Here is a 25,275-nt window from a genome sequence, read left to right as displayed (position 1 = left end):
GCTCTTGCACTGCTGGCTTCAGCGAGAGTGATAGCTGCGCAGCTTGCTCTGCTGGCTTCACAGTGAAGCGGGAGGAGGGACGGACGGGAGCAAGCAAAGCAAGAGCCGCTTACATGGCTTCTGTCCTACTTTGCGCAGCTCTCACTTTGCTTGCCCATCCCTCCTCCCTCCTCGCTGTAAAGCAAGCAAAGCACCTGTCCCGGTGTCTCCTCCTCTTTTACAGCGAGGTGGGAGGAGGGATGGGCAAGCAAGGTGAGAGCTGCGCAAAGCAGGAGAGAAGCCATGTAAGCAGCTCTCACTTTGCTTGCTTTAAAGCAAGAAAAGCGAGAGCCACTTACATGCTCTGCGCAGAATATTTTCTAAAAACTAGGTGCGTCTTATGGTCAGGTGCATCTTATGGGGCGAAAAATATGGTAATTTACAAGGTCCTAGACAGCTTGGGTCCAGAATACCCCAGGGACCATCCCATCCCTTATATTCCTGCTTGACCTCTGAGGTTTTTGCAGGAATCCCTGCTTGGATGAATGGGTCATATCTACCAGGAGTTCTGTGTTTTGTATTGTGGGCCCAATTTTGTGAAACTCCCTTCTTGTTGAGATCAGGCAGGTCCCCTCTCTGTTGAACGTCCGGCACTTCCTAAAGACTTTCATTTCATTCCAGCAGGCTTTTTTAAAAATAAATTTATTTATTTGGGTTTTTCAAATGAAAATTTTACAATAACATAACAATTTACAATATAGAAACAAGATTCCACAGAATCTCCTGGGCTTCCCTCCTCTGTGGCTCCTATTGTTAATCATTTCCTCCTGCATCTTCTATAATAATCCAAATCTTTTGCATCTCCATTATGTCCAAAATTCACCATTAAACTACAGGTGTTATTCCAATCCCACTAACGATTTTAGCTGCTTACAATGGTTTTTAAGATAGATCATAAATTTTCCCCATTCCGTATTAAAATTCTGGTCTTCCTGATTTCTGAGTCATTTTTGCTATTTCGGCATAGACCATCAACTTGATCTGCCATTCTAGGGACTTTTACTTCTTTCCATCTCCAGCAGGCTTTTTAAAAACTGAGTTCTGAATTTATAGTTTTGACTCATTTTTATGCCTACTGTATTATGGCTCTTGTACATTGCTGAGATTAAGTAGAGCACAGATTGTTGATACAAAATAAATAAAACATGGACACTCTCGTGTTCCGAGAGCCTTGCTTGCCAACCCACGGTTGACGGTCGCCCTATGTGGTCTCCTTGCTTGACTGCTCAGCAAATTTCCCCTGCCATGCTGGGGGCATCCCTGGTAGACCAGCCTTTCCTCTAAGACAGGCATCCCCAAACTCGGCCCTCCAGCTGTTTTGGGACTACAATTCCCATCATCCCTGATCACTGGTCCTGTTAGCTAGGGATGATGGGAGTTGTAGTCCCAAAAGAAGAAGAAGAGTTTGGATTTGATACCCGAAGGAGTCTCAAAGCGGCTAACATTCTCCTTTCCCTTCCTCCCCCACAACAAACACTCTGTGAGGTGAGTGGGGCTGAGAGACTTCAGAGAAGTGTGACTGGCCCAAGGTCACCCAGCAGCTGCATGTGGAGGAGCGGAGACGTGAACCCGGTTCCCCAGATTACGAGTCTACCGCTCTTAACCACTACATCACACTGGCTCTCAAACAGCTGAGGGGCCGAGTTTGGGGATGCCTGCTCTAAGAGCAGGCAGGCCAGTATCCGAATTTGGGACATGGTGTGTTTGCATGTTGAAGGAGGCAGGAGAAACCTTCAGGTCAGCAGCTTCAGCCAGGGAAATGGGCGTGTTTTGGATTCTGATTTGAGAGATGCACTGCTTTGGGGAATGACACACAGAGAGAGGGGTGAAAGCCTATGAGAGATTTCATACCTGAGTCAGATGGAAGCTGGGGAATAAATGGAATTAAATTACCATGTTTTTTGCTCTATAAGACTCACTTTTTCCCTCCTAAAAAGGAAGGGGAAATGTGTGTGTGTGTTATGGAGCAAATACAGGCTGCGCAGCTATCCCAGAAGCCAGAACAGCAAGAGGGATTGCTGCTTTCACTGCACAGCGATCCCTCTTGCTGTTCTGGCTTCTGAGATTCAGAATATTTTTTTCTTGTTTTCCTCCTCCAAAAATTAGGTGCGTCTTGTGGTCTGGTGCGTCTTATAGAGCGAAAAATACGGTAATGATAAATTTAGATTAGATAGGATAGATTAGATGGCCCTTTGGGTCCCTTCCAAATCTTCTATGATTCTATTATTCTAATTCTTTGGAGCTGCCAGGGGCTTAAATCTGAAGCAGTTCCCTCCCAGCGGTCAGGGTGCAGCCACCAGATCTTGAGAAGAAGGAGCAAAGAGTGAATCTGAGCATGTGAAAAGTGCTTCCCTCTTTCTACCAAGCCCCTGCAGCCAGCCTCCATGTGAGGAATCAAGGGCTGCAAAACAGGGGAGGCATCTTAGGTGCAGTCCTACGCTTCTTGTTTTATACAACAATCCTTCTCAGGCTTTTGCGGCTGCCGTTGCATCATTCCTCTCTTCTTTCCCTCTCCCCTGTAGGGTCCTGGGCAGCGTCTCACAGTTCGAGGAGTTCGGCCGGGTCTTCCACTGCCCCAAGAACTCGCCCATGAACCCAGCTCACAAATGCTCCGTCTGGTGAAAGAGCCACCCGCTCCAACCCACCCCTGGCGTTTGCCGAAACGCTGGCCGGGCTCACTCGCCACCACTCTAAACCTCGTTGCCCACCGGCTGGACAGAGAAAAATGAGGGAAACACACACTCACACACACAAACACACCCTGTTGCTCCGAGCTGGCCCCGTTCTCAGGGACCAACATGCACACCGACAGACAAGGGCCATTATTTTGGGAGGTGGGGATGGACCGACTCCTGCAGAAATTGGGCACTCTTCTCCCCAAGACCTCACACAGACCTCTGTGCACACCTGTGTCGCTGCTTGTTGGGAGAGGAACTGCCAAACTCAGGCAAGGCCACCCAAGAGAGGACACTACAGCCAAGCCAGATGGAGGTGGCAAACATGAGGCCTGTTTCTCCAACCAAATCTGGGAGAACAAAACAAAACAAGATGGCGGACGAGGCCAAACCAAGGTGCCTCCTAATTTCCCCTCAAATCTCCGCATCTCTCAAGCCCAGAGCATTCCTAAACTATCCTTGGGCGCTTGAACTATTGATCAGGGCCTTCTCTAAAATGGGCAGAGTCAGTAGGCCTGGCAAGGGGCAGCTGTGGCTCAGGGATACCCACAGGCTGCCCACCCTGGCGTGCCATGTGCCACCTGCCCCCTTCTCCCCTGAGCAAAAGCACACCAGGGAATGCAGGGCATGTAGATATTTGGGGGGTGGGGGGAGGACCAGGGTGATTTCTAGGCAAGCACTCATCCTGATCTGCCTACACAAAAGTCGTGGGAAGGTTATACGGCACCCCCGTTCCGTCGAGCCTTTATTTTGATCTGTTTGCGGGGAGGTTATACAGGATCGCGTCAAGCGATTGCTATCCCATACTTTCCAGCACATTTCCCCTTGCTGCAAAAAAGGTCAATTTTTTTTTTTTGGATGGGGACAGATTCATTGCGGAAGGAGGCCAGCCCAAATGCAACCTGAGTTTGCCGATACGCGATCTACTCCTGTCTGCAAAATAGTGAGAGTCTGGAGGCAGGCTGGCATGGTCAGCTGTGTGGCCAACCGCCCCCCGCCTCCCCACCCCAACCTCCCAAACCCTCCACACACACTCCTAGCCAGCAGGTGGCGCTGTCTGGGCTGTAGGGCTAAGTGGCTCTTTGTACAGAAAATGTTGCGCTGTATTTTTCTGCTGCTGATCATGTCGAATTAAAAGGCCAGAGCTGTTTTGTCTGCATGGGCAAAGGGATGTGATTTATTCATTGGGCTTCTTGCAACCCTCCCTTTCCCAAGGGCTTGAAGGAGACGCCAACCTGCTATCTGTGCTACCTCATCCTTTAATTTAATTTAATGAATTAACAGAATTGAATTAAAATGTCTTGCTTAGGAACATCAGAAGAGCACGCAGGATCAGGTCTGTACACAGTATCAGCCCAATAGCACTCTCCCCTCCTCTGGTTTCCAGCAACTTGTATGCAAAAAACTGCTCCCTCCAACAGTGGAGACAGAACACAGCCATTGAGGTTAGTGGCCATGGAGAGCCTTATCACTTATGTCACTTCCAGAAGATGCTTGGGCTCAGATTCTCTGGGAGGAAGAATTCCAAGATGGAGGCGCAGCCAATCAGAAACCAAAACAGCCGATCTCTGTGCTCCTGTCAGGCTTCAGGGAATCCGCTTCCTCCCCCCGTGGCCATAAATGAGCAGATCAAGCGAAAGAGAGTTCTTACCAGTTAGTTTCTTTAATAAACACAACAAGGGACACAAAAAAAGCATCTGACTAGAATGGTGGTGCTCCCAATTAAGTTCACTCCCTGATCCGTCCCTATTAATCTACATCACTTCTACATCTTGTAATCTGAGCTTGGAGCCTCTGTGTTTTCTGTTCTGACACTTTCTGAGCTCTCCAGGACTTTGGGGGAAGGGGGTGGATACTATCCAGAGGCCGTGAATCTGTTGACTCTCTCTCTTCTAGTGTTTCTTCTGCTAGCTGTTCCCCATCCAGTATTTCCCAGCTTCTGCCTTCTGAACTAAGCCCCTCTGCAAACCACTGTTCCAAATCTATACTGTCCTCCTGCTCCTGGGAAGATTCAGGATCAGGAAGAGGGGGTGACTCCCACCATTCTTCCTCAGTGAAGCCCTCCTCAGCACAGTCCCTGGAAGCTCCCTTGCGGTCCTGATCTGGAGCACAGGTGGTTATTTAAGAGACCATTCCCAGTCAGACATGGCAAATCCAGGTGGAAGTGTGATGGTTGGGTTAGGAAGCATCATGTCACATCTCCATGATAACTGGCATGGAGTGAAGAATCAGCTGATGGGAAGGAGCCTGTCAGCTGCCCAAGGAACCTCTCCTTTCAAACTGCACAACACACACACACACACACACACACACACACACACTGCTCCAGCCTCTACCTATCAATGCTAGTAACAATGATTACGAGAAACGGAGGATTTGGGCACTGCAGGGTTTGAGCATTGCTTGGCATTCTAGAAGCTGGGCATGGTCTCCCTGTGGCATTCATGGCAGCATGCTTTTGGTTCACTACCACCCACCATTCAGGTCTAGGTAGGAGAGCAGTTCTCGGGTCTGAAGTTGAGCATGTCACCCTCTTTTGAGGCACCACAGTCTCCGCTGTTCCTCATTCCGACTCCTAAGCACCTGGAATCACTGGAATCTCACACTGCTCAGAGATTGGGGGGTAGTGTGCAACACTGGTGTCAGAAGTGGAATTCATGTTTCCTTGAAATGAGGGATACCCCTGCATGTACTTCTGCATGTTCACACCATGACTGGAACTGCCAACCCCACTTTTGGTGGAAGAAGATGGAAGACATTCATTGATTCAGCCTTCAACAGGATGGAGAACACTTGTTTAGCTTAAGAAGCAAAGCTCTTGAGGGTGCATTCTATGTGGCATCAGAGTTGGAAGCAATGTCCAGAGGAGAGAAAGAGGAGAGAGATGTACCCCGAGTTGTTGTCCAGGGGAGGATTAACAGGCCCAAAGGAGCAAGGAGGCCAAGAGAAGAGTCACCAAGGTGGGTTTTGTCAACCTGGCAGAGTTAAAGTCCAGGCCATTCTCCTGGTATGGTTCTATGCCAGCAGCGTAGGCCATGACATGGGCAACAAACGTCTGCTCCTGCACCCCATGGAATAGGTGAGCCATGGGGCCCTTTGCCAAGATGGCTACGTCCTCGCCCCCATGGGTTTCCGAGTCAAGGGGCACCGCAGCTTGCTGGTGGTAGTCGTCACGCTCTAGGGAGAGGAATGGAAGAACATAAGAAGAGGCTGCAGGATCAGGCCAAGGACCCTTCACAGAGGCCAACCAGATGCCTGGTGGAAACCTGTGGTTTCCAGCAACTGGTTTTCAGAAGTATTACTGCCTACGATTGCGAAGGACACTGGACAGGTTTAGGGTCCAGGCCACACATAATGTGGAAGATCAGTAACAGGATCTCCCTTAGTTTTGGGGGATGTGTGGGTATTACTTTAAAGCAAGTATGGAGTGGAGGGTTAAGTGTTTAATGTGGATTGGTGCAACAATAAGTGGGTGGAGGCGTTTGAACCTCAGATCTGGAAAATGGCATAAAGGTAAAGGGACCCCTGACCATTAGGTCCAGTCGTGGCCGACTCTGGGGTTGCAGCGCTCATCTCGCTTTATTGGCCAAGGGAGCCGGCGTACAGCTTCCGGGTCATGTGGCCAGCAGGACTAAGCCATTTCTGGTGAACCAGAGTAGCGCACGGAAATGCCATTTACCTTCCCGCCGGAGCGGTACCTATTTATCTACTTGCACTTTGACGTGCTTTTGAACTGCTAGGTAGGCAGGAGCAGGGACCGAGCAACAGGAGCTCACCCCGTTGCAGGGATTCGAACCGCCGACCTTCTGATCGGCAAGTCCTAGGCTCTGTGGTTTAACCCACAGCGCCACCCGCGTTCCGGAAAATGGCATAGGGAGGGTTAAACACCACAACCACTGCCGTATCAATTAACACTCTTGGGTGATGTGTGCTGTGGCCTTGGAATCCCTGACATAGAGTCAAACTAGCCTTGAATGTTAACCACACGCCCTGTCCAGCCACCGCCTCCCCAGGCCTCCCCAATTCAGCAGCGCCATCCCTCTTACCGCTCTCTTCTTCGGTCAAATTGGGGCGGCCCTGGCTGGTGATCTGGTAGCCCGGCCCGTTCCCATACACGATGGATGTGTACGCCTTCCTGTCTGCTGCTAATGCAGGGGCCAAGCCTGTGGAGGGAGCATAGTGGACAGTGAGGAATTTTCTTTCCAAGCCAAGGGCCAGTTTCCTTTCTGGGCAAGCTCCCAAGGGCCGAATTCCAGTGGGGGTGGGGCCAAGGGCAAAAGTGGGCGGGGCAGGGCATGCCCATTCTGCCTTTGTGTGGGAGGCTGCTTTCTACACACACTTGCACGCACCCCTCCCTAACCCCCATTCAGACAAGCGAGAGGCATGGTCTGAGTTCAAGGGCACATTCCAGCCAGGCAAAAACACCCATGGTGTGAAGCAGAGCCACTGAAAGGCATGACCCAAGGAGAGGGTGATGAGGAGGGCCAGACAGAGCTTGTGGACTCTCCTTTCTTGGAGGTTTTAAAGCAGAGGTTGGGTGGCCGTCTGTCATGGATGCTTTAGCTAAGATTCCTGCATTGCACGGGGTTGGGCTAGATGACCCTCGGGGGTCCCTTCCAACTTGACGATTCTATGATTTAATCCCTGGAGGGCCACTCAGCCTGTTAGTTCATCTAGTTCAATACTCTGAGTGGGCAGAGGCTCTCCAAGAACTACAGCAGAAGTATTTCTCAACTCTACTAGAAAACATCTTTTTTTTCCCCCTAACTGGGGATGCCAGGTATTGAACCTGGGACCTTTGGCAGGCGAAACACACGCTTTGCTCTCTAAGCCATGGCCCTTTCTGGATGCAGCCCAAGAGGCTCACTGCATCCTCACTGCACTGTTACCACCATATTCTTCCAGCGGCTGTGGTTTGGAGCACAGTTCTGAAGACCTTTGGAAAATAGATAGCTGCCTTATGTTTAGCCTGGAAAAGAGGAGGCTGAGGAGATCTGAGAGCCACCTTCAAATATCTCAAGGGCTGTGACGTGGAAGAGGGAACAAGCTTGTTTTCTGCTGCTCTGGAGGGTAGGACTTGAACCAAGGGCCTTCAAGTTACAAGAAAGGAGATTCCGACTAAACATCAGGAAGAACTTTCTGACATGAGGAGCGGACCAATGGTGGAACAGACTCCCTTGGGAGGTTGTGGGCTCTGTTTCCTTTGAGGTTTTAAAGCAGAGATTAGATGATCATCTGTTGTGGATGCTTTAGCTGAGATATCCCCACTGCAGAGGACTGGACTAGATGACTCTCAGGGTCCCTTCCAATTCTACAATCCTAAGTCAGGCCAATGGTCCATGTAGCTCTGCGTTGTCTGCACTGACAGGCAGTGGCTCTCCAGGGCTTCAGAATGGGCTTCCTCAGTCCTATGTGAAGATCCTACAGGACCTTCTACATTCAAGGCAGGTGTTCTAACCCTGATCTACGGCCCTTTCCCCCCCCCCCCACACACACTTCCAGCTGAGCCCACCAGAACCAGAACCGACGGGTTCATCACCAGCCCCATACCGAAGATGGAGGAGCCTCTCAGCGTGTAGCCACCAAAGCCAAAGACGTGGGAATGGTCAGCGGTCACCACGGTCAAGGTGTCGGCTTCTTGCGTCAGCTCCCCTGCCCGCTGGACAGCTTTGTCGAACTCCACTGCCTCAGTGAGAGCCTGCTTGGCAATGCCGTTGTGGTGTCCCAGGTCAATCTTGCCTCGTGCGGAGAAAAGGGCAACTTAGAAGGAGAGAGATCAGGGAAAACACCTGCAATCGCCCCAGTTAATGGATCCCCCTTTCACTGAGCTGTTTACAAATTTTTTAACTACAAGATCCCAGTCTGCTTTCTACCCAAACCCTGGTCAACACAGCCCAGAAGATGCCCCAACTTATCTTCAACAAAGAGGTAGAATCCCTCGGGGTTGCGGCTGAGGATCTTTAAGGCGACCTCAGTCATCTCCGCCAGAGATGGGTCAGTCTGATTGTTGCGGACCAGCTCGTATTTCATGTCGCCAGGTTCAAAGAGGCCTGGGGATGACAGAGAGAACAACAGCCTGTTCTAAGTGCATCATGGGAGAAAGGACTGTTTTGAGGCGTGAAGCGTGAGAGGAAGTCCAAGAGTCAGCTGGCAGTAAATCACACCATTCAAAGTTGGAGTTAAGTGTTTATTAGCAATAACATGATCTCTGCAGACCTGGTTGAGTGTCAGGCCTAATAAGCACAGCAGCTCATCCCCGTGGGTCTGGCCCCCATGAAGCAGTTACCAAGACTGAAGGCTCCTGTCTAAGTCCTCTCCAGGGTTTTCCCCAAGCGATCTGAGACTTCACCTGTGCGACACTATTTTTCTCCTCCGCCCTTTTCATGCCTCTCCTAGTTCTGGGAGACCAGGCAAGAGGGGAGCTTGTCACAGACGAGTAGGAGACACCTGGGACTCTTCAGCAGCCTGACTCATCTCTGCCTCTTGGCCTCTGCTGCTTCAGCTTCTGTCTCTGATTCTGGACTTCTCTCTGCCACAGACTCTCCCAGCTCACTGAGCCCTGTTACCTCTTCAGCTTCCGACACCTCCTCTTCCCACTCCTCTCCCTCTTCTCCGTCTGTCCACTCAGTGTCAACCTACCACCACTCCCCGGGTTCTGAGTCTTCTTCCCCTGGGGATTCCCTAGCTGGTTCCTCCCACCATTCCTCTGCATCCAACCAGCCCAAGACAGAGGATTTGTCAGAAGAAAGAATGCGTTCCTAGCCCGCTCCAAGCCACAGTTCACACAATCTGGCAGAACCAAGTGCTACAGCAGAGCTGGGCAACCTCCGGCCTCTTGGCTTAAATAAGAACTATCCAGGGTCCTGTTTTGACCTGTGAGGCTGCTTTTGTGAGGATACCCAGAGCTTACAGGATTAACAGCTCAAGGGAAATGACGTCCTGTCACTGGGGTGTGTTCGCATCTTTATTATGTGAACGTTTTTACTTTCTGTTTTGGCTGCGACAGGAGAAGCATGTCTTTGCTTTCCCCTGGCTGTTGTCATTTTGCTGCTGTACAATGAACGCATCATAGAATAGAGGAAGCCATCGTACGAGAGTTTTACTGCATGGCTGAGATTCCTTCCACACAGGGACACCACTGCGCAAGATACTCTGCCGTAGCCGGGAGAAGCAGGTTGGCGCAGTGGAAGCGGACTGGACGCCACAGCAGTCCCGCTGTTCACAGCCTTGAGGGACTCTGAACGGAACAGTTTTCTCCAAGCCACATCCACCTGGGCATCATATGTGAAGCCAGGTGTGGGGCAGGAAAAGAGATGGCTGCAAAGGAGCCCTTGGGAGCTCTGAAGTTGTCGTGCTGTCAGGTGATTGACAGGTCCCAGCAGCTTGCCTCCGGGGCTGAAAATGGCTCCCCACCCCAGGGTTACAGCTTTTCCCAGAAGGCACCATTTTGTGTGCAGTGGGACTGGTGAGAGGAGAGAAGTGCTGGTCTGAAGGCTGTGCCACAAAACCCTCACTCCTGGAATTTCACACATGTCATGGGGCTTCCCTCACTCCCCACATGAGGAAACATTCACACGTGAAGAGAGACACAGGGAAATCTGCAGCCCAAAGCGGTTCGGTCCAGGATTTCTGCTTGATTCTCCTGTGCATATACACTGGTCTGAAATGCATTCTGAGAAAAACACTTCTAATCGCTGCAACAGGGAAGTGCAGTGAGTGATATGCATTTCAAGACAGGGCTGAATAAGGCTGTGTGTGCCTTTGAAGCACATTCAAAGCATATTCTTTTTCTCAAAGAATTCTGGGCACTGTAGTTTGTTAAGGGTTGCTGGGAATTGTCACTCTGCGAGGGGTGAACTACATTGCCCATAACCCCTTGAGGGAAATAATGTGCTTTAAAGCTGTAAGCTGCCTAAGACACCACGGATGAAGAAACTGGGAGGCAAATGGGGATTTGAACCCGTTACCCATGAGGCGGCTCACAGCTGGGTCGTCTGCAGCACTCAGGAGCTGTGTTCGGTTCCAGACGTACTTGGTGCCCTAGGAAGAAACACAAAGAATTGAGGGGATATTTTCTACGCCTCTCAGGCCCAACGTAGCTTGCTATATCCACCACAGTTTAAAATGTGTTTCCTTTTGGAGAATATTTGCCTGTCTACACCAATACTGTCCCCTCTATGAGGTGGGATTTTTGTTAAACACATTATCAGTGAGGCCAGCATCACTTATGCAGAAACATGACCTGACCAGAAGACTGGTAAGAGCCACTTTTGGAGTTCCCTAACGGCTGGCTGTTGAAGTGAAAAACAGCTCCCGATAAGGCACAAGGAGGGCTCTGCGCATACAGTAAAAAGGATTGAGCTGAGTAAGTGTTTCCAAGGACTGTGGGTGAATGAGAGATCGTGGGGTGACGGGGTGGCAGAAGGTGGATGGGGAGAGAATGAAATGGCAAAGATTACATATATTTTTCCTACACAGAGAGCATTCCAAGCTCTCGCAGAATGTTATAACTCCGTCCAGAAATGCATTGCTGAATAAAGTCTGACTAGTTGGGAATTGGGAGTGAGCTTCCATACTTGAAGCCACAAGGGGAAATTCTCCCCACGTGACTGGCAGCCGCTCTCCAAACGCTGAAGCAGAAAGAGCTCTCTGTCATGTGCTCCTTTTAACTGGAGGTGCCAAGATTTGAACCCGGCATCTTTTGAATTTAAGCATGAGCACAAATCTTCTGCTGAGCTGCAGTCCCTCCCCTGATGGCTGGCTGTGTGGCCCAATGGGACCCGCAGACTAAATAACAAGACCCCCTTTGGACACACCCAGCATTGACCTCTTATCTCATAGAATCATAGTTGGAAGGGACCTCGAGGGTCATCTAGTCCCACCCCCTGCAATGCAGGAATCTCAGCTAAAACATCAGAGACATTTTACCCTTCAAAGAATTGCAATGAGCTGCAGTTTCATAAGGGTTGCTGAGAATTGTAACCCAACGGTGCCCCAAAATATTTGCGAGGAGAAACGTGCTCCAGAGGTGTACAATGTGTGCACAGCCAAAGTACATTGCAAATGATGTTGCATAACACGTACACACCCACTTCCCATTGAAATAAATAAATTAAGGTCTTATATATATATAATAAATGTTCGTAAATGTGCCAGGCAAACACGTACATAAATATGTGAGCCACATGTCTGAAGCAGTGCAGGAGGGCAGTCCTGGAGCCATTTTGGCTCTCAAACTGACCAAATGTTTTCTCTGCAAGGTCAAAGGAAAATGGAAAAGCCTCCCCATTGTCTTTTCCTTCACAAAACCTGTCTTAAGGGTATGTCTGTGTATGAATGGGGTGAGCCTGTGACCTGGCTCAGGAACTGGGTATTTGTCACTACAAAGGACTGGCCAGGCTCCCGAGGGTAAGCATTAACAGGTAACCCGCCAGACAGGAGATAAACAATGACAGGAGGTAAACAACACACTCAGATTTCTGCTGTAGACCGCCCATTTTGTGATTTAGGTATGATGTGTCTGGGGGGTGGTCTTGATGTAGGTATGATGTTCTGTGGTATAGGTATGATGTTTCTGGGGGTGGACTTGGACTCCAAGGCGGGCAAATTAAAATGTCTATATAAGGGCGGGCACACCTTGGTTCTGGGTCCTCCTCCTTCTCCTGCGTGTGAGGGGAGCACCCTGTTGCAACAGTTCAATAAAGATCAGGCTTACGAGATACTTTGCTTCTCAATATTCTCTGGTTGGCCTCTGTTCTTTTCTCCGACCGATGGAGAACCTACAAAGGACTCTATAAGGGCTCTTGTGTCCCCCATAAGGGAATAAGAGCAGGTTTCTGTTTATTACACCATCCTCGTGTCAAGTCCACAATTCCGAAAGCAAAAGCATTTGGGTGAGATAAGCTTACCGGCGAGGAGTTAAGCCACTCTGTGATGAGGTTCTTGCCATCCTGGCGAATGCCCTTGCTGGAGTTGGTGTTGTACTCGGGGTCCTGAGTGCCCGCTGGAGTCATGTACTTCCGGCCGCCACCCAGGATCACCTGTCAAGAAAGTCACACGTCGTACGAAGGGTTGTGTGAATGTGCACACAAGCGAAAGCAAGCACTCAGGGGAGCCATCTTGGCTGGAGATTTCCCAGGTTTGAAGGGACCCAGGGCAAGGACACCTCGAGAGGTGCACTGTAGGAATGGATTTATACAGGCACGGGGAGAGGATATATGATATAGTTATTATCCTTCCTTGCTCAAGTGGGTGAGATCAACAGAATACCATGTTTTGCAGCTTAAACTTGGAAGCTAAAACAAGGTTGATTTAACCTTCTGGAAGCAATAATCCAGGATTCTTTTTTAAGACAGGGTGGGTTTCCCTGGTATCTCCCATTTAAAACAACATTGTTTTGTGAAGAAGTAAAAGTAGTATTTACTTACATAATCTAGGTCTTGAAGCAGCAGTTATGGCAGAAAAATGGAAGGGCAGGTTTATAACTACTATCTAAGTTACAAAAGTACAAAATGTAAGTTCAGAATGTGTGGTCAGCTTGGAAGCGTGATGGGGAAGAGGGGGACGCCCAGGCAGGAAGGAAGAATGCAGTGTTACAGCTGCAGGGAGTCGCAAGTGGGGAGAGGGCACCAGGTTGGCAAAAGCTGCCCCACAGCTTACCCTAAACAGGATAACAGAGCAGAGAGGGCAGGAGTGGATTGCAAGCCCAGAAAGGTGGAGGTTTGCTGCCCCTCTCCACAACCCACCGTCAGGTTGACGTTTTTAACAAGTTGCTGAGCGATGTCCTTGCAGCCTTCTGAAATTGCTGAGGCAGGCATGTCGGCATCCGAGTACCAGCTCCGGTTCACCACGTGGGCATAATTCCCGGAGGGCGATGCATGCTGGACTCGCGTGGTGGTCACAATCCCCACAGACTTTCCTGAAATTGGGGAGAGAGAGAGAGAGAGATTGTCTGCAAGAGGGACTGTCTGGGCCAGGCAAGAGATTGAACTGGGGTTTCATCTTTGATCAGAAACTTGGAGGAAGGAGAAGACAATGCTTCTGGGCATGTACTGAGTGCCTCCCCTAAGTATGAAAGGACCATGCTTACCATCTACATCTCTGGGATTAAGGGTTTGCAAGTGTGAGGGCAAACCCTGAGCCCAATAAGACGTAACTAAGCTGGGGGGAGGGAGGGACGCGGGTGGCGCTGTGGGTTAAACCACAAAGCCTAGGGCTTACCGATCAGAAGGTCGGCGGTTCGAATCCCCGTGACGGGATGAGCTCCCGTTGCTCGGTCCCTGCTCCTGCCAACCTAGCAGTTCGAAAGCACGTCAAAGTGCAAGTAGATAAATAGGTACCGCTCCGGCGGGAAGGTAAACGGCGTTTCTGTGCGCTGCTCTGGTTTGCAAGAAGTGGCTTAGTCATGCTGGCCACAGGACCCAGAAGCTGTACGCCGGCTCCCTCGGCCAATAAAGCAAGATGAGCGCCGCAACCCCAGAGTCGGCCACGACTGGACCTAATGGTCAGGGGTCCCTTTACCTTTACCTTAAGTTGGTGGGGGGCACACACACAATACATTTCTGTAACCAAGTGTTGGGGTGCTGCCCCCTGGTGGCCTGGAGGTGTTGTGACTCCTTACAAGCATCAGAGAGCTTTAGTCAGACAAACCACCCAGATGGCTACAAAAATGGTTGCCAACCACCATGGGGTGGCAAATTGATTCCATCAACCCCTGAACCCCACTTCCTCTGATGTTCATTTTAGCTGTACGTCTAGGGCAAATGGATCTGCCACAAACTGCTCTGCTCCACCTCCAGGCCCAAGAAGGCTCTGACCCAGGGGCCTTATCCTGACTCAAAACATTTCTCTTAAAGCATCAAGAAGACCTAGCAGGCCGGGTGTTGGACACAACATACATTGAAGGCACATGGCTTCCCCCAAAGAATCCTGGGAACTGTAGTTTACTCCCAGCACCCGCTAGTAGCTACAGTTCCCAGGGTTCTTTGTGAGGAAATAAACGTGCTTTAATCCCACCCCTTGTGTGAATGAGACTCTGTTTCTCCATCTGTGCCCTCCATCTTACCAGCTGCACGGGCTCTCTGCATCACAGACACGACTTCGTTGCCAACTGTCGTGTTACACTGGCTGACCCGGGCAGCTGCATTCAGCCCAATAGTTTTGTAGTTGCCCTTCACCCCACAGAGGTAGGCGGTGGCGGTGCCAGCACTGTCGGGCACTTGCCGGTCCACGTTGTACGTCTGCCAAAACCAAAGGAGACATGGCTGGGAAGAAGCTTAAAGGCTGCCCTCTCACACCCTTCAGTGAGCTGTTGGGAGGCCGGCCCTACTGTTGGGGTAAGGGAACGATAGGCAGCCGTTTCCTGCAGCCCGTGAACAAGACGTGAGAAAATTGCTTGTGACGTGGCATTTCTGTCAGCGAGAACAGTGTCACGTACGCAAGAACATGGCAAAACCACATGGCTGGAAGCTAACAGCTGACCATCAAAGTGAAAAACAACTGAGGTAAGGTGCATGGAGGGTTTTGCACGTAGAGTTTGAAAAAGTGGGTTGAGTAAGTTTTTCCAAGGACTGTGGCTGGATGAGAAATTGTGGGGTGATGGGGTGGCCGTAAGGTGGTTGGAAGAGGATGAGACAGCCAAGGTGACATGTTTTTCCACTATAGTGTGTATGCCACTGGTAAGCTCTGGCAGACTCTTAGGACTCCGTCTGGTAATGCATTACTGAATACAATCTAATTAGGAATTGGGTGTGAGTCTCCGCACTTGAACACCCAAGGGAAATGTCTCCCACACTTGCCCCACTTGCATTGATGGTGGGTTCTCTGTGGTTCCTCAATCACACCTTGACTAAGGCTGTAGCTCAGTTGCAAAGCATCTGCATTGCATGAGGAGGAAGGTCCCAGCTTCCATCCTCAGCATCTCCAGTTAAGAACCCCTCTCTCAACCCCTGTAGAGAGGTTACCAGTCATTGCAGACAACACTTGACAGCAGGTGAAAATTCAATCATGTGACGCTTTTCCATGGCCAATGAATGGGAAAATGTGATATAGCTGCCACAGATCCTTTACTGGCTCTCTGCCGCCTCTTCCAGCAATGCTCCCCAAACCAACTTGCTTAAGACTCATAGTTGTCAACCGTCCCTTATTTGGCGGGAAAGTCCCTTATCCCAGCGCTGTTTCCTGCTGCTGTCCCTTATTGATGATGTCCCTTAAATTTCCCGGGTTTCAAAGGAAGCAGCTCCTGTCTCTCCCTCTCTCCCTGCCAGTCAGGGAGGAGGGAGGCTCCAACTGTGTTGCTTGGCTGCGTTGCTCACCCAATAAGGAGTCTAAGAACGACTGGGGGGTGGAGCTTGCATGCCTTGTGCCAATCAAATCGGCCATGTTGCCTGGGGACTCGCCTTTGCTCAGCGCTTCCCAGCGGAGAGGTGACGGTGGTTTCCCTTGCTGCATCCTCTTTGCTGGGTTGCTGTGCTGTGGGAACCACCGCTTGAGGCTTCGTTTGGCTGCTGGCTGGGCTTTCTGCCTTTGGCTCAGAGGGGCTCAGAAGTTGAACATACCTGTGCTGGGAAAATCCCTTATTTTGGCTCCTGATCCCTTATTTTCGAGGCTGCTGGTCCCTTATTTTCAAATCTGTAAGTTGACAGCTATGTTAAGACTGCAATTGGCAGTTGCATGCATGCAAGGTGAGAGCTTGAGCTACGAGCCTCGCCCAAAGAAGGTGCAATCAGTACAGGCTTCACCTGCTGAATTACTGCCTGACTGGCCTCAAGTACAGAAAAAGAACCTTCTCAGCGGAAAGGAAGGCACAATTCCTGGAAAGCCATTTCCCCACCCCCCCCCACCCCTGGAACTGCAGGGACAAGCGCAGATGGAAGGCACCTTGGAAAGAGCCACGTAAGGGAAGGCGTCCATCGCCAGAGGCAACTGGGGGCTCAGCTGGTTCATCATCTCTCCCTTCAGGATGCGGGTGGCGGTGATGGTAGGGAGGCCCATGCCTGACAGGGAGACAGAGTGAGAAGGTTTGCAGCCCACAGGATCCTGACACAAACACCTCTTATGCCCCTCAATACACAGTGTTCCCAGAGCAGTTTCCTCCCAGAGAAACGACATCTACTGTATTTTTTGCTCCATAAGATGCACTTTTTTCTTCCTAAAAAGTAGGGGGAAATGTCTGTGCGTCTTATGGAGCGAATGCGTGGTCCCCGGAGCCAAATTGCCCAGGGGCGAAAAGCAGATCATGCTTTTTTTTTTTTTAAAAGAGGGAAGTGGGTGTTGAAACAAAGCCGCTGATCGTTTGCCGATCGGGGAGAGAGATAAGGGATGCTAGAGATAAAGGAGGCTGCCTGGTCGGGGGGAGGTAAAGACAGCAAACTTGCAAAAGGGGGAAACAGGAAGACTAAAGCAATAAGGAGAGAAATTAGAAGAAAAGGAGGAGCAAAAAACTGCTCCAGTTAAGGAAAAGACACTAAGGCAAACAAGAAAGAAGATTCCACCTAAACATTAGGAAGAACTTCCTGACAGTAAGAGCTGTTCGACAGTGGAATTTGCTGCCAAGGAGTGTGGTGGAGTCTCCTTCTTTGGAGGTCTTTAAGCAGAGGCTTGACAACCATATGTCAGGAGTGCTCTGATGGTGTTTCCTGCTTGGCAGGGGGTTGGACTCGATGGCCCTTGTGGTCTCTTCCAACTCTATGATTCTATGATTCTAAGAGGGAAGGGAGTATTGAAAGGAAACAGCTGATCGGTGGGATCAGAAGAGAGATAAGGGACCTAGAGGAGGCTGCCTGGGAGGGGGGAGGTAAAAGCCCATGGATCCTCAGGATTTTTACATTGGGTCACCCCAAATTCACCATCAGATCACATAGCATGTCCATGGCTACAGCTTGCACCAAAAAAATCACGCATCCACTGTTTCCTGGGGCCACAATGGTGCAAAAACATGGTTACAAAGCACGGATCCACATGGATCCTCAGGATTTTTGCATTGGGTCACCCAAATTCACCATCAGATCACATGTGTGTGGCCACAGCATGAACCACAAAAATCATACATCCACTGTTTTGTTCAGAATATTTTTTCTTCTTGTTTTCCTCCTCTAAAAACTAGGTGCGTCTTACAGTCAGGTGCGTCTTATGGAGTGAAAAATACGGTATTTCACACTCCCTGACTTCACCAAAACAAAAAATAACCCAGCTTAAGGCAGCAGAAGGAAAGATGGTTTGAAAGAGGGACTGGTGCTTTGGATCAACTATGAAACTAATGAAGCTTATACCCCAGGGCCCCCAATCCCAGAGGGCCCCCAGAAGCAGCTTTAGTCTACATTGCTTACAAAAGTGGGGTCTAGTAGACCCAGGGTGGATCTATACACAGGAATAAAATGCTATAAATAAGCCAGAAATTAAACCGTTATAACAAAGGGGGGGGGGACCACTGTGGAAAATCACAAATATTATTTTTTTTTTGCTCTTCATTGCCATCTGGTATTGCATGTTTATAACACATTCCAAATACTGGGGTTTTTTTGTTTTTTTGTTTTTTTACTAATGTAGCTGAGTCCCCAATTTGAGTTGCATGACTCAAATTGATTAATTTGTTTTTGGTATATATTTCAACAATCCCAAGGTTTGAGAGTCAGAAGCTCAGCTGTTTTAAAGGTGGAGTGTTGCATTTTAGTTGGTTGTTCTGCTGCGGCTGATGCATCCCTCCCCTTTTAAACAGAGGTCATAACAAAGAGGAATAACGAGGAGTCCACACAAGTCCTCAGGTGGATCCCCAAAACGCAAACTCGTGGAAAATTTGTGGAGATCTGTCATGGACCAACCCAATTGAAGAAGATGACAGAGGTTACCCAGAGCTCATTGCTGGCTGTGAAGGGGCCCCTGTGACAGTTCAGGAGGCCCCAAATGTAGGTCCACCACTGCTTGCACCCCAGTTTTTGACCAGAGGCAAAGAGATTGCACTCAGGTTCTGACTGCAGGCTCCCCAATGGAGTGTGTGGCTGACCATAGTGAGAACAAGATACTGTACTAGATGGGACTTTTTTCTTGACCCTGCAGGCTCTCCTTAGCAAATTCACGGGAAACAAAGCTGGGGAACATGAGTGACAGGCTATTTATTGGCACAGAGTGATTTTTGCAGCTGTTGTTAAAGTTGCAAAACAACAAAGCACGGGACAGAGCAACGGAGAAATTTCTGAAACGATAATGGGATATCAGCTTCGCCCAAGGCATGACAGATAACAGCAACAAACAGGAAAAGATAGACATAACATTTTACAAGGACAGGAAGAAACACCACGGACAGAATAATTGCCACACACAGGAAGAACAAGGTTATAGTTAGAGTGCCTCACTGGTAGTTCTATAAATCACTTAATGTGTCAATACGAATAGAAGATATTAATATTGCAGTTGTTCTATAAGAGATTATTACTTTGACCAATATGAAATTGAAATTAATAAGATTTTGGAACGCAGAAATAAAGAAAATAATCAAACTATCAATTCTAGCATGCGGGGTGGGGGTGGCGGCACCTAAATTATATAATTCGGTATTTGAATGATTGGTATTAGTAATTGTATTATACTTTGGTATTGTTATAATGAGGCTATTATTGGATTGTACTTGAAAATTAATAAAAATTATTATTATAAAAAAAGAGTGACACATTGACGTTGCACTCATGGCCTGCTTGCCATAGGTTGGCCAGTGTGAGAAATGATTGTTGAAATAGGTGGGACTTTGGCCTGATCTTCTTACGTTATTAATTTATCTCACTTAATTTGCATAACCATCAGTTCCCATAATCTTCGCAGCCTCCGGAATTGTTTCCTTCCTGACTTTGGAACCAGAGTTTCCCTGAATTATCAAGCACGTCAAGAGTCCAAAGAAGACTATTGGCAACACGACCAGCAAATCATTATGGCACACACCTTCTGAACATTTAATGCCAGTTAATGAGAGCCATTAATGCACCGATAGCGTTTCCCTTGATATAGGACTCCTGTCCAAATCGGTTTATCAGCATCAAACACAACCTGGAGAGGAAAGCAAGCTCCTGCATCCTTGGGGCTGGTTCTTGGAAATGCAAGGCTCAGGGAAAGGAGCTTGTTTGACTATGCAGCCTTCCCAACCAGTGGCGTAACATGTGGGGGGAGGCCACGGGGCAGTTGCCCTGGGCACAAAATTGTTAGGGGCGCAAAATCCCAACACCTTGTGCTGCCTCAATACAGCTGCGTGCTTCTATCACTGGGCTCCGTTGAAAACAGCTTCTCCTAGAACCAGGAAGTGACCTCTCCAGGCAACGGAATGGTTTTTATTTTCTTATCTCTGTGGCTATGATCTCCTGGGTGACACAGAAGCCATTAGGCCAGTGATAGCCAAACTTGGCCCTCCAGCTGTTTTGGGACTACAACTCCCATCATCCCTAGCTAACAGGACCAGTGGTCAGGGATGATGGGAAGTGTAGTCCCAAAACAGCTGGAGGGCCAAGTTTGGCAATCACTGCATTAGGCAGTTGAATGCGCAAGCGTACTCTGTCTGTTTCTCTCCTTCCGTGCTGCCCCGGGATCTGGCAACCCATGCTACACCACTGTTCCCAACCTGGTGCCCTCCAGGCATTTTGGAGCCCAACAACATCAGCAAAGCATCAGGTTGGGGAAGCCTCGGCTTGGGAGTGCTGACTTGGTTCTACACTGGGGCTCACATTGTTCTGTGTGCGCTTAGTTCTGCATGCACAGAGAGAATAATTTATTCTTGCTCATGCTACACAGACAGGGGAGCGCAACCCAAGCGTTTTGCCCACTTACCATCTCCCAGGAAGAGGATGAGGTTCTTAGCTTTGTAGTGCCGGGGACGGAGGTTCAGGGCTTGCTCGATGGCCTTGAGAGCCTGCTGGTTCCAGAAGGAGGGCTTCTCCTCTTGAGCTTTAGGAACAGAAAACAACAACCAGGAATTAGGGCTGGCAGTGCAAACCTTTCTTATTGGCTCCCCCAGATGACTGGTTTATTGAACTTCGTCCTGATCTGCTTCCACAAAGCCTACATGAAGGATAGATTGGTTAGTATTGATTTGTCTGCAGGGAGGATATACACCTTCCCATTCATAGAAGTATAGAATCATAGAATTGGAGGGGATTCCTGAGGGTCATCTAGTCCAACCCCTGCAATGCAGTAATCTCAGCTAGATCATCCACAAGAGATGGTCATCCAACATCTACTTAAAATCTCCAAAGGAGAGTCCACCACCTTCCAAGGGGGGTCCGTTCCACTGTCAAGCAGCTCTTACTGTCAGAAAATTCTTCCTGATGTTTAGTCGGAATCTCCTCTTTGCAATTTAAATCCATTGGTTGGGGTCCTACCCTCTGGAGCCGCAGAAACAAGCTTGCTCCATCTTCCATGTGACAGCCCTTTAGATATTTGAAGATGGCTATCATATCTCCTCTCAGACTCCTCATATCCAGACAGAACATACCCAGTTCCCTCAACTGCTCCTCATATGGCTTGATTTCCAGATCCTTGATCATCTTGGTTGCTCTCCTCTGCACACATTCCAGACTGTCAATATCATTCTTAAACTGGGGTGCCCAGAAGTGGATCAACGTTTGTTGACCGCACACTTTTCAGCACACCTGCTTGCTTGTCAGTTTCCAAACTGCACAAAGTTTGCTGTTGTTTAAAAAGTGGATTTGTTGCCCTAGGAAAGCAGAGCCACTTTAACTGCACAGACCTTAATGTCTAGTATGTGCTAATATTCCTCCTGCAAAATACTGGCAGCCTGGAAGCAATCTTAGTAAGCAAATGCAACCTGCAAATAACTGGTGAGGGAGAGATTGCGTATCAAATCCCCAGAAAACGAGGAGTGTTGAGGCCTGGAGAACCAGGAATGAACAGTGTATGGGATAAATCAGCCTCATATAACCAACATGCTCTAGTCTCATTATTGCATGAAGGGGTTAAGACCATAAAGTAAGCTGTCCTGCCAGGCTTAGCTTGATCGCTTCCCCTCACCTTGGTTTACCAAACTCTGTTCTCCCACTTCCTACTCTTCCACCATACAAACCCTACCAGTAAAGAGGTCTAAGCTGAATGCTCCAAGCTTCGACTGTGTGGCTTCAGCAAGCCATCTTTGTGTTTCTGTACAAATAATTGAGAAACATTTACCATTTTGGAACCAAAGCTATACTGCCTGCCTTTTCTTGCTGCTGTATGGAAAAGCACATGAATCTGACCTTTGAAGAGTTTGTAAGTAAACCATTTTTAACTTACCAAATGTGTGGTCTCTTTCTATGCTAAGGGAAGAGGAACTCTGGAAGCAACTTTAGAAGGGGATATTTTAAAGGTCGAGCAGCCTATATTTCCACGTTTTACTTTGCTGCCTGTTTTGTGATTTTAAATTTCTGCTGGGGCTCTCTCACCAAAGGTACTTGCCCCGAGCCTTGATCTAGGCAACCAGGGAATTCTCCTTTTTATTTTACCATACCTACATTTTTCTTTCAACCAAATACTAAAAACAAACACAGTGAACGGAGAACTTGCTCCAGGTATAGAACTTGCTTATTTCAACTTCAAACACCTGCTCCAAATGGAGCCGTAGACTTTGGACCGATTCATCCAGGCAATCATTACTGAACCTTGATAAATTTTATTACACTCAAGATGTTTTGCCTGGCAGCCAAAACAAGTGTCTATTTTAGGATTATTATAGAGAGTGAAATTTAATTGGCTTTCTTTATCACTTATCCAGTGAAATCAGTGCACATGACACTTACAAGGTGCAGAGTACAAGAGGCCCCTGCCCCAAGTAGCTTACAATTCAAAAATCAATACACCTGAGGGGATGGGAGGCAGGAGAAAGCAAGGAAGGAATGTGCAATTGTCTCAGTTATTTCTGTGGCTGGGAGCATAATTCCAAAGTAAGAACTCTTAGACAGAAAGGTAGACACATAAGCTGATTTAGCTGTGCGTAATAATTAGAGAGACATATTTTTACACATAGGAAGCTCTCTTGTTCTGAGTCAGAACCATTGGTGCAAGCATGTCCCCTCCCCCAATTTTAATAGGTACTTCCGCAGTTTTATTTTGCAGTGTTAATATCTTCACTATTATTATTATTATTTTGGCACACCGCCCTGAGACTTTCTCAACTGGAGGGCAGTATGGAAATGTTTAAAATAAAATAAGTCCCGTCCCCCATGCTCAGTAGATATGCTCAGTAATACAGACTTATTGGTTTGATGTTGAAAATGCAAGTTACAATAGATAAACACCTTGTGGCTTCAATTTTAGAGCCTATCCTTTTTTTCAACAGACATTCAGCAGAATATCCCAGTATCTGATAAGGAAATTATTTATCTGTAAACCCTCGACAACTGGAACTTGATATGCAACATATTGGAGAGAAGCCAAGTGTATCACTACTATTAATGAACGACCAGATAAACGACATGAAAGACAGTTCCACATTGCACATACTGATTGGGGAAGGGAAGCGATGGAAGAATACTTTAAGAAAACGGAGAACCCTTTATGTTCTATCGGAAGGGGTGAAATATGCTGATCTGTATACAGTGATCACATAAGCGCATTGAATCAGGATTGTAGACTTGGGACCCAGAGGGTCATCTAATAATAATAATTGTTTATTACTACTACTACTACTACTACTACTACCCCATCCATCTGGCTGGGTTTCCCCAGCTACTCTAGGTAGCTCCCAACAGAATTTTAAAAACACAATAAAACATCAAACATTAAAAACTTCCCTAAACAGGACTGCCTTCAGATGTCTTCTAAAATTCAGATAGTTGTTTATTTCCTTGACATCTGATGGGAGGGCGTTCCACAGGGCGGGCGCCACCACCAAGAAGGCCCTCTGCCTGGTTCCCTGTAACCTCACTTCTTGCAGGGAGGGAACTGCCACTAGCCCCTTGGAGCTGGACCTCAGTGTCCAACCCCCTGCAATGCAGGAATCACAGCTAAAGCATCCGTGACAGATGGACATCCAACCTCTGCTTAAAAACCTACAAGGAAGGTGAGTCCACTCTAATGTATTTCATTGACTTTGGGTCATGTTTCAGGGATTTCCATAGCAGATGGGAACTGCAACAAAACAGACCCACTGGTGGGAAGAGAAATTAAAATAAAAGACCAGAATTTGTTCATGAACGCCACAGTCGCCGCAAGAACTTTACTGGCCCAAAGATGGAAAACACAAGATTTACTAACCATCCAGGAGTGGCAGGTGAAGATGATAAGAGTTTGCGGAACTTGCCAAATTGACAGGAAGGATCCGGGACCAAGAGGACCAGAGATACAATGACAATTTTAACAAATTTATTGAATATATAAAGGAGAACAACAAAAATATTAAGACACTAGCAGGACTGGAATAACATCTTCAATGTAAAACAGTAGAGTTATGATAATAATATACGGAAAAAGTATGTGATGTATATACCAGTGGTTGGGAGGGAGGGAAGTCAGGACTCGGCAGAGTCAAAGGGATTATAATGTGATAATAAGGATTGTTGGAAAAAGAACTACATGATGAAAACAATAAAAATTTATCTACAAAAGAGACCCACTCCAAAGTCGCTCAGCGCCCCTGAACTTCACAGTACACACCAGGCAATAATTCAAGTGGGGCAACTTTCCTCACAAATCCCAGGTGGAGAGATCTCTCTTGATAGATCCAACCTGCCCATTCTGAGGACACCCCAGGAGACCCTGGGCATGACCCGAACACCCTAATCTTTAAGCCCCCTGGTCATGTCCATCTCCTTAAGCTCTGGTACCAACCCAGTAGAGGGGATGATGGGCAGACGCAAGCCTCACAACCCTGCCACATTACCTGGGATGATGGCACCGGCGAATGCCAGCCCCAGGCAGAGAGCCAGTCCGGAGAGCCACATTGCTGCAAATGGAGCGGAGCTGTTTCAGGGCGAGCGGGAGAGATTTCAGGAAGCTCTGTGACTTATAAGACTAAACCCAGGGAGACCTTTGGACACTTGGACAGCTGCAAACCATCATTAGTGACACCCAGATTCCTCCCTTCACCAGACCCCACCCTGGGGAGTTTCACAACTGCTGCTGGCAACAGGAAATGTGCAATGGTGCGGTCATCAAGCCAGTTCCAAGGCTTATGGCAGAGGTTCAACCTCCACACCGGTTTCAAGTCTCCAGTCCTCACTTTTTAAGCGTGCTTTCTGTCTGGCCCCAACGGTTTCTCCTCTTCCATTGCTTCTTTTCATTGCCTTGTTCTCACTCTTTTTGGGCTCTGCCTAAACTTTTGTCTCGCTTTCCTGCTTTCACCCAAGCCGGTTCCTTCCTGTGCCTTCTGTTATAGATGCTCCTAATATCTTGAACCTAGCAGTTCGAAAGCACGTCAAATTGCAAGTAGACAAATAGCTACCGCTCCGGCAGGAAGGTAAACGGCGTTTCTGTGCGCTGCTCTGGTTCACCAGAAGTGGCTTAGTCATGCTGGCCACATGACCCGGAAGCTGTACACCGGCTCCCTCGGCCAGTAAAGCGAGATGAGCGCCGCAACCCCAGAGTCGGTCACGAC

General features: G+C 48.5%; 2 protein-coding genes across 2 annotated transcripts in view; one reads left to right on the top strand and one right to left on the bottom strand.

The window, feature by feature from the left end:
- The window catches only part of ECEL1 (endothelin converting enzyme like 1), a 51,663-nt gene extending 48,577 nt beyond the window's left edge, over positions 1 to 3,086 (top strand). The window contains exon 17 of the mRNA XM_081007459.1: positions 2,562 to 3,086. Within this exon, the coding sequence (XP_080863585.1) occupies positions 2,562 to 2,661 (100 nt within the window). The 3' untranslated portion in view covers positions 2,662 to 3,086. The remainder of the gene's footprint in view (positions 1 to 2,561) is intronic.
- Positions 3,087 to 5,487: 2,401 nt separating this feature from the next.
- LOC308478141 (intestinal-type alkaline phosphatase-like) lies at positions 5,488 to 25,058 on the bottom strand. Its single transcript, XM_081007514.1, has 11 exons — positions 24,562 to 25,058; positions 20,520 to 20,636; positions 16,593 to 16,708; positions 14,779 to 14,953; positions 13,460 to 13,632; positions 12,623 to 12,754; positions 10,682 to 10,754; positions 8,630 to 8,764; positions 8,265 to 8,456; positions 6,761 to 6,877; positions 5,488 to 5,891 (listed from the first exon to the last, which is right to left on the bottom strand). The coding sequence occupies exons 1-11, from the start codon at positions 24,620 to 24,622 to the stop codon at positions 5,629 to 5,631; spliced, it is 1,554 nt and encodes a 517-aa protein (XP_080863640.1). The 5' UTR covers positions 24,623 to 25,058; the 3' UTR covers positions 5,488 to 5,628.
- Positions 25,059 to 25,275: the final 217 nt, after the last annotated feature.

This window comes from Podarcis pityusensis, assembly GCF_964106645.2.
Source record: "Podarcis pityusensis genome assembly, chromosome: 5".
NCBI classification, from domain to species: Eukaryota; Metazoa; Chordata; class Lepidosauria; order Squamata; family Lacertidae; genus Podarcis; species Podarcis pityusensis.
Note: the sequence above shows the minus strand (reverse complement) of the source record. Positions and strands in the feature narration are given on the sequence as shown.

Bases quoted from the DNA above. Each gene is read 5' to 3' on its own strand.
- LOC308478141 (XM_081007514.1), bottom strand. From the start codon at position 24,622: ATGTGGCTCTCCGGACTGGCTCTCTGCCTGGGGCTGGCATTCGCCGGT. The intron at 16,709-20,519 runs GTAAGTGGGCAA...TCTCCCTGTCAG, and splicing joins CATCCTCTTCCTGGGAGATG to GCATGGGCCTCCCTACCATC. The intron at 12,755-13,459 runs GTGGGTTGTGGA...CTTTCTTGACAG, and splicing joins TTAAAAACGTCAACCTGACG to GTGATCCTGGGTGGCGGCCG.